We start from the raw sequence: 14129 nt of genomic DNA, 5'->3' as shown, positions 1-14129 counted from the left end.
TAACAGCTAAGAGCAGGCCTTTGCCATGGCTGCAGAGGCAGATGCACTGGTGTTTGAATCCTTGCTCCCACACTACTCTCCCAGTTGCAATTTTCTCAGCTGTGAATTGGAAACCTCAGTTTCATGATTTATTCTGAAGATTCAGTGAATGATTTGGAGTCAATGCTTAAAAACGGTGAGAACAGGTATCTAATAAAAATCATAGTTGCTCCATCAGCAGTTGTGTTTTCATTTTTATTGCCAGAAAAACTCTATCCAAAAGCTAAATGGAGAGTCTGAACACATGCCTCTAATATCCTTTCATTTGCCCAACCCAGCCATCCTGGCTCCCACTTCTCTCCTTCTAGTTGCTTTGGGTCCTGTGCTGCTAAGAAGAATTTATTTCCTTCTAGTATTTGAAGAAAACAGAGCCCAGAGCTTGATATCAGAGAGGGGAAAGAAAAGCTTCTCTGGAGCATCAGGCTCTCTCTTACAATTAATTGCCACTCTCCAGTTCCCCAGACCCAGCACCCCTTGGTAACACCCAGACACACACACACAGACACACGTATTTCCCTCAGGACACCTGGTGTTGAGGACTGTCCAGAGCAAATGTTGACCATTGCAACAGAAAGCAGGGCACATAACTGCCTCAAGTGAGTGGGCTTTTCTTCCCATAGTTACAACTAGACGGACGCACAGCCCTGGGTGTGCCCAGCTGCTGAACTCTCAAGACCAGGCTGGTTTGGCCTTCACTCTGTAGCCCTGGAGCGGAGAGTGCTACTTCTAGCCAATAACCCCAAGGGCAGTGGGAAAGCAAGAGGGGTGGGGGTGAGCAGAACCAGGTACTGGAGAAAAGAAAGAGGTGGTGTGTGACTCCCCTTCTCCTCTTTATATTCTCTGGTCTTTGTCTAAGAGACATGACTCATCAAATGGGTCCCCTAGATGGGGATTTGGATGATCTGTGGGTAGCAGATAAGAGTGCAGCCTTCTTGCAGAAAGTAAATTCATTGAATACTCTCCATAAAGTCAATAATGTCAGGCTTATCAGCTGTCCTCATTCTCCACTCAGCCCCCTGGGGACCAGCCTTGAAATAAAGGCCACAGCTCCAGGGGCTAGAGAGTGGAGGCACAGGATGGGGCTGGGAAGGGGCCTCTGCCCCCTGGGCTATATTTTAGGCAGGTGGGGGAAATCTGCAAGGCCTGAGCTGCCCAGAGCCCTCAGCTCTCCAGACTGACAAATCCCAAACCAAACACATCCACTGAGGGGATGAGGCAGACACCCCCTTATTCCTCAAATTCAGCAGGTGTTTTCAGGACACTCCACTGGGGGCTTCTTAGGACAATTAGAGGATGTTATTTTAAATGTAACCAACAAAAACCTACAGAGGAAACCTTGATTTCTTGCTACAGTCTGCTTTTCATAATACAGACACTTCTGTGCTACCCAAGAGCACATCCATCTTTTCTAGCTGGTGGAGATCTTTTCAAGTTGCCTGAAATAAATCGATTACCAGCTAGAGTTTCAGACACAATTCTGAAACTCACACTGTAGCTGAAGCCAACTGTTTTTTTAACAGGATACAACCTGTGCTTGGCTCCTCTCCTCCTACACTCGACACCCTTAGGATCCAAACAGGCGTTAAGGCTGGCCCAGACCTCATCAGTGAATAGTCCCGGCCTCAGCTCTCTGACCCAGACAGCAGAATCTGGCTGGGTGGAAATGGAGAAGAGGGTAAATGGAGAAGAGGGTTTCTGGGATCAGTCTTAGCCTAAATTCTCCCAAATCCCCACTTTGGACTTGGGGGTGTTTCGATTATTTGCTGAGTCAACAAATGAACTTCAGCCCTCAACACAGTACCTTTGAGCAGTAATCTAGCCAGGAGTGTTCATTAAAGATATCATGTTTTTATTCAAGTAACCTTTTACACTTTCTCTTATCCTCTAAACTTCGTAGCAGGATATTCAGTCCCCTGCCCCCAATCTGCTCCTTGCCCACTTGCCCTACTTCCTGGAGATTTTTCTAGCCTTGGGTGCTCAGATCTGGGACTTTTGGTCTCCTTATTGGAGCTTGGTCTTTGAGAATCAATTCTGTTAAGTATTGTTTTATTCCCATGTCCTGTCTCCCCAAAGGAGAGAGCATGCACGTGTGCCGTTGAGGCCAGGGTCATTTCTTATCACCAGACCTCGGGACAAGGCCCTTTACCCAGGAGAATTTTTAAGTATCTAATCTTACAGAAAAATTATTACTTGGGTTTATCAAGAAAATATAAGTTCATGGGATTTATTCCAAAACCAGAAATAAAAGCAAGTAAGGATAATATTGACAACAACCATCATTTGTTAAACATCTCCTATGTACTAAACAGTGTACCAGATGCTGTAGATTTCCTGTATTTCTTACAATAACCCTTATAGGTAGATATTAATCTTAGCCATTAGATAAAAAAAATTGGAACTCAGAAGTTAAATAACTAGTTGAAGATCACAAAACTAGGAAGTGGCACCCCTGGATTTGAGTCCAAATTTGTACAACAGTAAAGCCCTTGCTGGTCCCATCAAACTCTCTAGATGTACATTACCCCCTATGCTAGCTACTAGCTACATGATGCTATTTAATGAAAATTAAACATTCAGTTCCTTGGTTACATTTGCCACATTTCAAGTGCTTGATAGTCAAGTGTGGCTAGTGTCTGCTGTATTGGACAGCATAGACAGATCATTTCCAGCATCACAGGATGCTCTGTCTGGACAGCACTGCTATAGATAGTCTCTGGTCTTCCACTAGAATATGGGGGAAAGATGGCTCTGAGTAAATTATAATTGGCATGATATGAGGAGAGGACAGCTTTCTAAAAGCAAAGGCTTTCCTTTTGCCTGTGAAGTCAGACAAACAGAATCTGGTCGGATTAGAGGGTTGCACAGTTTAGGCTCCAAAATAAACTCTTACACATTGCAACTATCAATCTTCTAAGTGACCTGAAAATATTTGGTGGTAATAAACATTCAGAAAAGTAGTCATCCAATTACCTTTCCTGCAATATTCACTAGAAAATATGCTCCAAATTACTGAAACTAGAGAAAAAGATGGAATTGAAAAGTTGTAGGTGAGGAAAAAAAAACTGGTGGTAAATATGAAATTAATTAAATTCACAAAAGCTAAGAATAATCACACCAGCTGCTAAAGGGCTTTTGCTGGTAAATCAAGTTGTGGAAATGTCAACTAAAAAGGGCACAAACGAATAAGAAAATAAACTTGAAAGAGGATTATTAAATTTACAGAGCAAATCAATGACGAATTGGTGGAAAGAAAGGTGAAAAACAAAACAAAACCCTAAAAATCTGTCTTCTAAAAATGGTGGCAAGATTATTCCTTTCAATGTTTTATAAAGAGTGTTATATGGCTTTTTATAAAATGTTGAAGGGCACTATCTAATAAAATCACAGTACAAACCATGGTGCACAGTACACATGCAAAAAGAAAACCATAAGAGACAACTACAGTATTTGGTGTTACCACTATTTAAAAGTTTAGCCATTCTAGTAGGTGTGCAATGATATCTCATTGTGGTTGTAATTTGCATTTCCCTCATGATCAACAATGTTGAACATCTTTTTTAAAAAGTTATAGTAATAGTCAATACTATAGCTCTCTGTACTTCTCTATTATCGATGATAACTTTTACTCCCTTCAGAAAATGCTGTTACATTTAGCACCTTTGCTCAGCAGTTTATAGATAGCTTTGCAGGGGGAGAAGAGTCCTAGGGAAACATTCTTTATGGGAAGAACAGTAGAGGTATAAAGTTAGGTTAGGGATAAAAGTAGTAGTAACTTTGAGTAAAGATGGATGTTTCCACAGCATTGCTGGAAAATGATACATTTTGGAAGAGGAATACGCTGAAATTCAGCAGATTTTGTATGTTTGCATCCCAAAGAAAAAATAAGAGCCCCAAACACAAAGTGTGATGAAGCAGAACTAAGGCAAAGGATGAACTACCTGGAAGTCACTTCTCATACAACACAGAAAATGCTTTCTAATTATCAGCTGAGCAAGGACTGATTTATTAATATTTGCTCCAGTAATATTTCAGGAGGTGTTTATGAAAGAAATTAAGAAAAATGGCAACACTTCCCCCGGTTTTATAGAGATATAATTGACCTATAACCTTGTACAAGTTTAAGGTGTACGACATAATTATTTGATATATGTATGCATTGTAAAATGATCACTACAAGTTAACATCCATCACCTCACATAGCTAAAAATTTGTTTTCTTGTGATGAAACTGTCTTAGCAACTTTCAAATATACAACAGAATAGTCAACTATACTCATCATGCTGTACATTATATCCCCAGAATTTGTCTCGTAACTGGGAAGTTTGTAGCTTTTGACCACCCTCATCCGATTCCCCCAGTCCCTACCCCCTGCCTCTGGCAACCACCAATCTGTTTCTGAGTTTGGTTTTTCTAGTTTCCACATATTAAATGAGATCATACAGTTATTTTTCTCTGTCTGATATTTCCTTTAACATAATGCCTTCAAGGTCTACTTACATTGCCACAAGTGGCAGAATTTCCCTCTTTTTTGTGGCTAAGTAATATTCCATTTTTTGTATATACCCTTCTTCTCATCCATTCATATGTTGATGGACACTTACGTTGTTTCCATATCTTGGCTATTGCAAATAAACCTGCAATGTATAAGGGATGCAGAAATCTCTTTGGGATAATGATTTCGTATCCTTCAGATAAATATCTAGAAGTGGACTTGCTGGATCATATGATAACTATATTTTTAATATTTTGAGGAAACTTCGTACTGTTTTCCTAGTGACTGCATCAATTTACATTCCCATCAGCAGTGAATAAGAGTTCCCTTTCCTGCACATTCTCATCAACACTTGTCAGCTCTTGTCTTTTTAATAACAGCCATTTTAACAGGTATGAGATTTTGATTTGCATTTCCCTGATGATTAGTGATGTTGAGCACCCTTTCGTGTACATGTTGGCCACCTGAGTATCTCCTTTGGAAAAATGTCTATTCAGTTCCTTTGCCCGGTTTTAATTGTTTGGGTTTTGTGTTTTGTTTGTTTGTTGTTTTTTTTTTTTTGCTATTGAGTTGTAGGAGTTCCTTATATATTTTGGATATTAACCCCTTATCAGATATATTATTTGCAGATATTTATTCCCAATCTATAGGTTGCCTCTCATTGTTTCTCTTGTTGTGTAGAAGCTTTTTAGTTTGATGTAGTCCCACTTGTTTATTTTCACTTTTGTTGCCTTTGGTGCTTCTGGTGTCATATCCAAAAAATCACTGACATGAGCAATGTCAAGGAGCTCTTTCCCCATTTTCCGCTAGGGAGTTTTATGGTTTTAAGTCTCACACGTATGTTTTTAAATCCATTTTGAGTTAATTTTTGTGAGTGGTGGAAGACAGAAGTCTAGTTTCATTCTTTTCCATGTGAATATCCAAATTTTCCCAGCCCTATTTATTAAAGAGACTGTATTTCCTCCGTTGAGTATTCTTGGCTTCCTCATCAAATATTAGTTGACTGAATATGCATGGGTTTATTTTCCAGGCTCTGAATTCTGTTCCATTGGTCTATGTGTCTGTGTTTATGCTAGCACCATACTGTTTTGATTAGTACAGCACTAGAATATGGTTTGAAATCAGCAAATGTGATGCCTCCAGCTTTGTTCTTTTTTCTCAGGATTGCTTTTGGCTATTTGGTTAACAGTCCTGAATGTCTTTTTGGTGTGCTTATCACCTGTGGATCTTTTCCAGTGAAATGTCTATTCATGTCTTTTGCTCATTTTCTAATGGATTTTTCTAAGCTGTTGAGGGTCAAGTTCTTTATATATTCTAGATGCTACTCTTTTGTCAGCTATGTAGCTTGCAAATATTTCCTCCTAGTCTGTGGCTTGACTTTCCATCCTCTTCTTATACGCTTTTGCAGTTTTTAATTTTGGTGAAGTCCAGCTTATCAATTTTCCCTTTTTTTGGGTTGTGCTTTTGGTTAGTATCAAGTCTTAAGAAAGCCTCACTCTAGATCATGAAGATTTTCCATTTTTTCCCCTAAAAGTTTCATAGTCTTAAAGTACAGGACACATTTGGGTTCATTTTTGTATAAGGTATGAAGTGCAAGTTGAGGTTACTTTTGTTGTTGTTGAAAAGGCTATCCTAGCCTCTACTGAATTGCTTTTGCTCTTTGATCAAAAATCCATTGAGTATATTTGTGTGTCAATTTCTGGGTTCTTTATTCTGCTCTAGTGATCCATGTGTCTATCTCTTTACTAATACCACACTGTCTTGATTACTGCATTAATCAAGGGCTGCCTAATAAAGTATCACGGATGGGGTACCTGGGGGGCTCAGTCAGTTAAGTGTCTGACTCTTGGTTTTGGCTCAGGTCATGATCTTAGGGTCATGAGATGGAGCTCCATGTCAGGCTCTGAGCTCAGCAGGGAGTCTGCTTGAGATCCTTTTCCTTTCCCTCTGCCCCTCCCCTGCTTGCATGCAAGTGTGCTCTCTTTCTCTCAAATAAATAAATAAATCTTAAAAAGAAAAAAAGTATCACAGACTGGATGGCTTAAGACAGACATTTATTTTCTCACAGTTCTGTAGGCTAGAAGTCCAAGATCAGGGTGTTGGTAGGGCTGGTTTCTTCTGAGGGCCTTTCTCCTTGACTTGTAGATGGCCACCTTCTCCCTAATCTTCATGTAGTCTTCCCTCTATGCCTGTCTGTATTCTTAAATCTCTTCTTATAAGGACCCAGTCATATCTGATTAGGGCCCACCCATACGACTTCATTTTACCTTAATTTTAGAAATACTGTACTGGTGGCAAGATTTACTATTTTACCAGATTGCTTACAAATACTAGTGGCTGTAATATCTACTGAAAACTTCAAGAATAAACACAAAACATCTCAAGTGATTAAAAAAATTTTATTCGTCATCCTAACCTGATTATATATTATAAATTCTGATCAAAATAATAATATTAAAGGTATTTTCAGTAGTACCACAAACTCCCTCTACCCGAAGATAAAACCAAATAGTCAACTGGTAAGCATACATTGAAATTTACCCATGTTTAAAATATCATTTTGTTTAAAAAATTCACATACATCTTTTTCTGGTTATGAAGTACAAGGGGCACACAAATAGCTATATATTATTTTCATTTAACAAACCCATGCTCTGAATGAGTCATCAAAAAACTACAAAATCTTGTAATTGTTTTTTAATGGTGCATGAGACAGTACGTTGTTTTATAAAACAAAAGACAGTACTTCTAATTCTCCTCGTAATCCTTTTCAACCCCACTGTGAGAGCTGCTTGTAAGTGTACAGCAGCTTGGTTGGCTAATGGGTTCCTACATCATCTCTACATTGGGTTGGGTTGGGAGATGGCCAAAGGGGCATTCTAACCTAGAAGTTCTGAGAATACAGAAGTACAGATTTCTCATTAGAAAAATGTAGACCTGCCTACTGGTCCTGTGAAAAGGTATCGCTACTGAATTGGTCTGTTTGACTTACAAACTATAATTAGATTTTAGTTTGTGCAGAGAAACTTAAAATAGCTTAAAACATACCCTGTAGATTCTTGCCTAATTGAGACAAAACCACAAATTTGATGGAGGAGGGTGGAAATGAGTATTTTCAATTCTCCTTTACTAAAACATGGATATAAACATTCATCAGCACAGATAGTTACATGAAACTAAGTATTCCAAGTTCTTCCCCTCTGGAAATCATGACTTACATCTGATTTTGGCTGGATAGAGAATTACTAACAAGGAGATGATGGTTTACCTCTAGAAAAAGCTAGAATATTGAAGAAGTCCAGGGCAGAACAAGTACCAAATCTAGGGAGGGACCAAGGAACTATGTAACATTAGGGATCATATAAGGAGACCTTATGAGACAACGGCTTGCCAAATAAAATGAAAATACTAATTCTATTTAGAGAAAGAGCCAATTCAGTAGTGTCTCTGAATTCATGAACCATACAATTTGTCCTTTAATGCCTTGATACAATGAAACAACTTTTCCCCTAAGCAAATTCAGTCACCCAACCTCCTGAACAAGGTTTGTGTACTGAATCATAGTTATTTTAATCCCATTTGAAGAATAATTAGAAAAGGGGCTTGGAAGTAGGAAATGGAATATTTCTTGAGTATTTACTTAATCCTGGGCCTGATGCTAAGCAGTTATGTTCCATTTTACCCTAACTAAAAACCCTGGGAAGTACACATTTCCCTAATTCACTCACATGGAAGTTGAGGCTGAGAGGTCCTCTACCACAAACCCCACATGATGAACCTGGGATGCAAACTCAGGTCTAATTCAGAAATTTGTGATCTTTTTATACCAACATGCTGATTCCCCCCAAGTGAAAAGTCAGAGGTGACATAGCCCAGGTCTTAATGAGAGAGGAAGAAGAGGAGGAAAGAGAAATTGCTGCTGGGACATTTCTTTAAAGATATCCTTTCGTCTGGCCAGGAACTGGAGTTTTTCCATGATAATTATATATTAGAAGTTGGGAATGTGGCACTTTCTCTGACTAGTGTTTGAAGAAATTTTTCCATGGGGATTTATAATGTTAAAGATGAAAGAATTGTTCATTTTCTAAAAGGTGAAACTTAGGGGAGACTTAGAAACATTTGCAGCCTTAGGCTTGTGATACTGGGTGAGGTATTAGGCTGGAGTGTGGGAATTCATTCCAGGTGTGTCTCCCAGATGCAGCTCTGGTCCCCAATCTATAAACCGTTCTCTTTAATGTAACACCTTGCTGTCCTATGTGCCATCTGAAGTTTGGAGCCATGTTAAGACTAGATACAATGGTTTGCGGTCACAAAGAAGAAAAGGAATGAGTACAACTTATTCCCAACTACTTGCATCTATCAGAGAGTATCAATAAGGGAAGGAGGAAAGATTTTTCAGAAATGAGTGCTTAGCTAATTGTTTCCTGGGAGAAGTGGAAGGGGTGAAGAAGCAATGGGATACCTCTTGAGCTTAAGAGAATCAGGTACTCCCGGAGGTTAAGAGTATCATGATCAAAGGCTGATGTCTCCAAACATGAACTATTTCACCTTTTGGAGATACGGCATTTTGTGGATAAGGGTATGAAGATAGCCTAAGTATTTTGGACAAGAAAGAAATACTCCTTCTTGATTTCTTTATCACCTCAGACTTTCAATCAGAGCAGAAAGATACTAAGCAGGGAATGGCAGAAACACCCTGAAACTGACTCCTGAAGGTTCAGGATGACTTCTCTGTCAAGCACCTCAAGCAGAGTTAAAGATGCGATGCTGTGACGCAATGACATAGGAACTAGGCCAAAAGTCATGGCACTCTTGAGTTTTAGCTTCAGGTGTTTCTCAAATTACTGCTATTGCTTATTGATTTAGCTATAAAATAAGAGGGACAGAATGAATGTGACCCCTATAGCTTTTAAGACTCAAGAGCAAGATGATTTTCACTTGAGTGAACTTGTTTGGGGAGGATGGTGGTAGACATTCTGCCATTTAGTGGTCGTATTTCAGGGTTTGTAGCTAGGGAATCAAAGAAACCAGCTATCCCACTGCCCAGCTTCTTAGGGATGCTTGATTTTAGGAACTGCAGTTGTACTATAGTTTTATCCCAGGGGCCAGATGTCAGTGGCTGCAGCAGAGGGAAGAAGGCCAAGTGCCCTCTGCTTAGTGAAGGACCGTGTGGCCCCCTGGTTGTAAAGTGAGAGGTTATCGGTCTTGCCTCTCAGGATCTGTCTGGAGATATCCATGGGTGCCTAACTTCCAAGTAATATAAGAGGTTTTCTCCTGTAAACCAGACAAAGTGGACCTGAAAGTAGCCATACTAGGAGAATTATTGTTGGAATACTCAGGTGAAGAAAGAAAAGTGATCTGATGAGGTTTGAGGGGAGATGCACTGGACACTGAGCACAGTTAAGAACTGCCAAGAAGCACAGAATGAAGTATGGCTGGATCTGTATCAGAAGCAAGCAGGCCTTCAGAGTCTGGGGAAAAGCTTTCATTCCCTCAAGTTAGGGTCGGAACCAAGCAAGAGCAGAAGCCTGTGAAACCAGAAGGTAGTCAAGAAAGGTATTTTAGCTGCCAGTGGGCTGCGGAGGGAAGGATACAGAATCTCTGTCAATGGGGCCACGACATCTTAGATTTTGGATTCTTCAAGACCTTGGACTCCAGGGGTAGATAAAAGAAAATAACCTAAATAGAGGTGGGTAGGACCCCCTGGCAAACAGTGGAAGCCCCAATTTGAAATGGGCAGAAATACGTATGCACTTTTATATACACGTCTAGATGCTGAGCACAAGCAAATGGTCCTCACTAAGCAGAGCAGATTTTGCCCGGGAACACTATTATTATCTTGATATTTTTTCAACCGTGAAAAATGAAATTAGGTTCAGCTATTTAGAATTCAGGTATGATTTCTATGGGCTGATTTTCCAGCAAAGAGAATCTGATTACATGGCCTGTCATTTGGGGACAAGTTTACTGTTAATCTGTAAGAGTCCCTGAGAACCTCATTATGTTAGTTATGAAAAGATCCAATGAGTACACACTGAAAGCTCATCCTAAGAGAGGAAGATCAGTCGTTATCATTTAACAAAAAAAAGTTTTTGGTATTTTGAAAATAGAGAGTGGGGTGGTTGCTGGTGACTTCCCCCAACTTTGTTTTAGGAAAACTCAATCAGCCTATTCCCTCAGACCCTCTGGTTTCCATTTCTGACACTCCTGTGATTCTCTGGTTTTAGACGAAAGTCTAGGATTTTGTCAAGAAAGTTGTCGTAAGTAGCCTGGATAAAATGTAAGACTTGGCTTCCTTTCCCGGGCAAAGAAAAAGATAGCAGTGTTTATTGTGCCTACCTTTACTTCTCACTTGGAATATATCATTAAAGTGACTCATGAAGAGATGAGGGAGACAGGGCCATCCCAGGCCACTCAAAAACATATCTGGGGGGAGGAGGGGAAGAAAACTAAAGGGTTCTTAAATTGGTGGTACTTGATAAAGCAGGGAAGTCTGCATTCTCATCCCATCAATATGCAACAGATAGAAACTCTAGGTAGAACAATGAGAATGGACACAAACTTTACAAACACCATGATCTGGGGTGGGAGGACGCAGAAAGCATCAGATTTGTCATTCATCTTCATTTTGGAGATGTGATATGGTATACAGGAGAGGGGCAGGTAGTCTTACATAGCATTTAAATTGGTTTATAGGCCATAAAAGAAAGGTAAGAAGCTGTAATTGATGAATGAATACACAGAAGAGTACACTTAGAAAAATTAGAGGTATTTCTATTAATATTTTAGTGTTAACATTAAAATTGGGAGTGCAAGGATTAAAAATTCAGGAAATATTAAAGTCCATGAATAGCTCAAATTTTTACCTAACGGATGGTTGGGAATGAAACAAGGAAAGTAGTTTTGTGAAATCACAACCCTTTCAAAATCGTGTCTGGTAGCATGATCTCGCTTGAATGATTTGTTAACAGGTGCTACAGAGGTCAGTGAAAATATTCTCACAATGGCTGGAAATTAAAGCATCACACAAGCACAAGCTTCCTTTTCACTTCAAATACAAAAATAGAAAAATGCACGGAAATTTGCATATCTTTGACAAAGCTAGAAAGAAGCTCTCATTCTCTTACAGAACGATGCCCTGTACTCTAAATCATTTTCACATGGGGTTGCTTGTAAAATGAATCTGCTGGCATCTCTTCTTGATGCCATCTAAAGTCTGATCACTTAAATGTGTTAACTCTGACTCAGCAACCTTAAAAGCAGCACTGACATACAAGCTTAACTGCTGATTACAGGAACGGGCTATTCTTTTTTACTGGTATATCCTTCCTTAGCTTTGCCCAATAAACCTATCACCCAGTCCAACCATTATCTAACATTTTGAAAGAACATCACATTTTATAGGAGCTTCAAAGATAAGGGTGTTTCCCTCAAAGGAAAATTGAGGTGCTTACCAAAGGGAAGGGAACGAGACAGCCATGTGTGTCACTCAACTCTGCTTCTCCACTCTAAACTAGCACTGTACCTGGCGCAGGGGGACTCCTTAATAAAAGTAAAATGAGAGAATTAAATCAGATGGCTCAGAGGTTAGGACTCTTTCTCCATCTTCACACTTGACATATCTTTGGCCCCTCTTTACATTTGACAAATAGAGATTTATCTTTTTAAATAGTTATCCACCTTTGTTTCAAAAGGGGAAGTCTACCATTTCAGCTTACTGTCTCAGTATAACTGGATAACCTCATCCCACTCAGAAATAGGCCAGATTCCATTGGGCTGCACATTGGGGGGAGAGCGCTTCCAGTCCCATGTCTTCACAGGAATCTTCCAGGTCTTACCATAGTTGGCTTCAATGTATTCAATAGTTTCACAGGGCACATGAATCTTCATGTCTACAAACTCGGTCCAGCACAGTGTAAACTTGGGAAACAGGTATCTGTGGCAACAGAGGCAATGGGGGAGGGGTTAGGCTTGACAGTACAAGTTTGATCTAAAGAACCCAGCTGCTAGTGCACTCTGGGCTGAAGGAAAGTCCTCTCCCACTAAATAGCTTTGGGGACAGATATAGTGGACATTTTATTGTTTCTGACTGTCAAGCATCCCCTTCCTCTTCTAACGTTACCAGCATCCCCGTTTCCCTCCCCTACTCTTGTCCCTATGGTTCAGGAGGGGCTGACCCACCCCCAGGACCCAGATATGGGTAAAAAAGACCCAGGCTTAACCAGTACATTACAGTGATTGGATCAGGAATAGGAATATACACAAATTAGGTAAATAAAAGTCAGCTTTGGAATTTCCAGAAGAGGCATTCTTTTTTTTTTAGGTTTCTAAGCAGGTGGGATGGAAGCTGAGCCTCTTTGTTATCTATTAGCAGGGAGAGCCTGTCTGAGAATGAAGTCAAAGCAAAAAGTGCCCCAAAAGTGGAGGAAAATGATAGAGCTCAGAAAACCTTAGGGAAGGACTAGGATTTGGCTGTGGCCATTCCTTAAACATCTCAGGTAAACCAGTGAATAAATATATATATATTCATTCATATGTATATATTCTTTTTTTACTACATTTCCGATACTCGCAATCCTTCCTACACAGAGGGAGGCACATGTAGCAGCGAGAAAGGAAACAAACTCTTCTAGTCGACCAGAAAACCTGAATCAACTCTGGACACAGGACATTCTCCAACAACAACATCATACATGCGTGTGCCTTTGGGACAGGTCTTACTAATTCCTGTGTCCTGGGGTTCAGTGTGCTCCTAGATGGCTTTTGATAACCTACTGAGCTTAGATAGCTAAAGAAGAAACTCCCAGGGTCAGCCAGGGTATTTTTCAAACTTCTTTCCTAACTCCTACTGTAGTGAAAATTTCCCATGATATGTGCGCATGGTAGGATGCACTAAGATGGCTTTTTGAGTAAAGCTTCACACCCCCGCCCCCTCCTCAGATGCAGGAATAGAGGTCTAATGCCTGGATGTCCTGTACTTCAACAAAACTTCCCTTAAACACAGCTATACAGACCACATTCTTCCTGCTCTGCCTTTTATTTTACCACCTGCCCTTTTTAAATCTCTGTTCTCAGCCACAAACTTATTCTCTTATTTTTAACAGTTCACACATCATTAAATCCCCATCAAATTCAAACTGCTACTGAAAGACTCTAACTATAGAACACTAAAATAAGCAACATATGTGTGAGGTGAATCTTCTTTTCTTTCATAACCTGGACTTCCCAAGGATAGACAGCAAGCATGACTCCAAGATGCATTGCCAGGCTTCTGTCCCTCACATGAACCTACCTGTAGTTTCGGCCTTTCTTTCATCTCAAATGCTAAAGAACTCTACACCAGCTCAGGCAACGTTAGTTATAATGAATTTTACTCTATCTATAGAGGAACTATTTTAACTAGCAGGTAAGTTTAAGAAATTAAACCAAAACATGTTTCTTAACGGTACTCTAGATCAGTAAATTAAATTCAACATATTAAAAGGAAAGCTAAAACGAGCCAGTTCGTTACATTTAAGTTTATATTACAGCCCTATATTCTGTGTTGGTGTTTTCTGAGAAAGGTTTCTTCTCTTCACAACATGAAAAGAACTTTCAG

General features: G+C 39.8%; 1 protein-coding gene across 4 annotated transcripts in view; it reads right to left on the bottom strand.

Moving 5' to 3' along the window:
• Nucleotides 1-14129, bottom strand: part of FKTN (fukutin) — an 87902-nt gene that overhangs the window by 15562 nt on the left and 58211 nt on the right. For 3 of the 4 annotated variants that reach the window (XM_034664223.1, XM_034664224.1, XM_034664226.1), the window contains one exon: nt 12370-12467. In XM_034664223.1, coding sequence (XP_034520114.1) covers nt 12370-12467 — 98 coding nt within the window. Of the gene's footprint in view, nt 1-6892; nt 12074-12369; nt 12468-14129 lie in introns of those variants that run through there. The other variant, XM_034664225.1, reaches the window with a different exon arrangement.

This window comes from Ailuropoda melanoleuca, chromosome 7 (assembly GCF_002007445.2).
Source record: "Ailuropoda melanoleuca isolate Jingjing chromosome 7, ASM200744v2, whole genome shotgun sequence".
Classification (NCBI taxonomy): domain Eukaryota; kingdom Metazoa; phylum Chordata; class Mammalia; order Carnivora; family Ursidae; genus Ailuropoda; species Ailuropoda melanoleuca.
The sequence above is the reverse complement of the archived record's forward strand: the minus strand, read 5'-3'. Positions and strand labels throughout refer to the sequence as shown.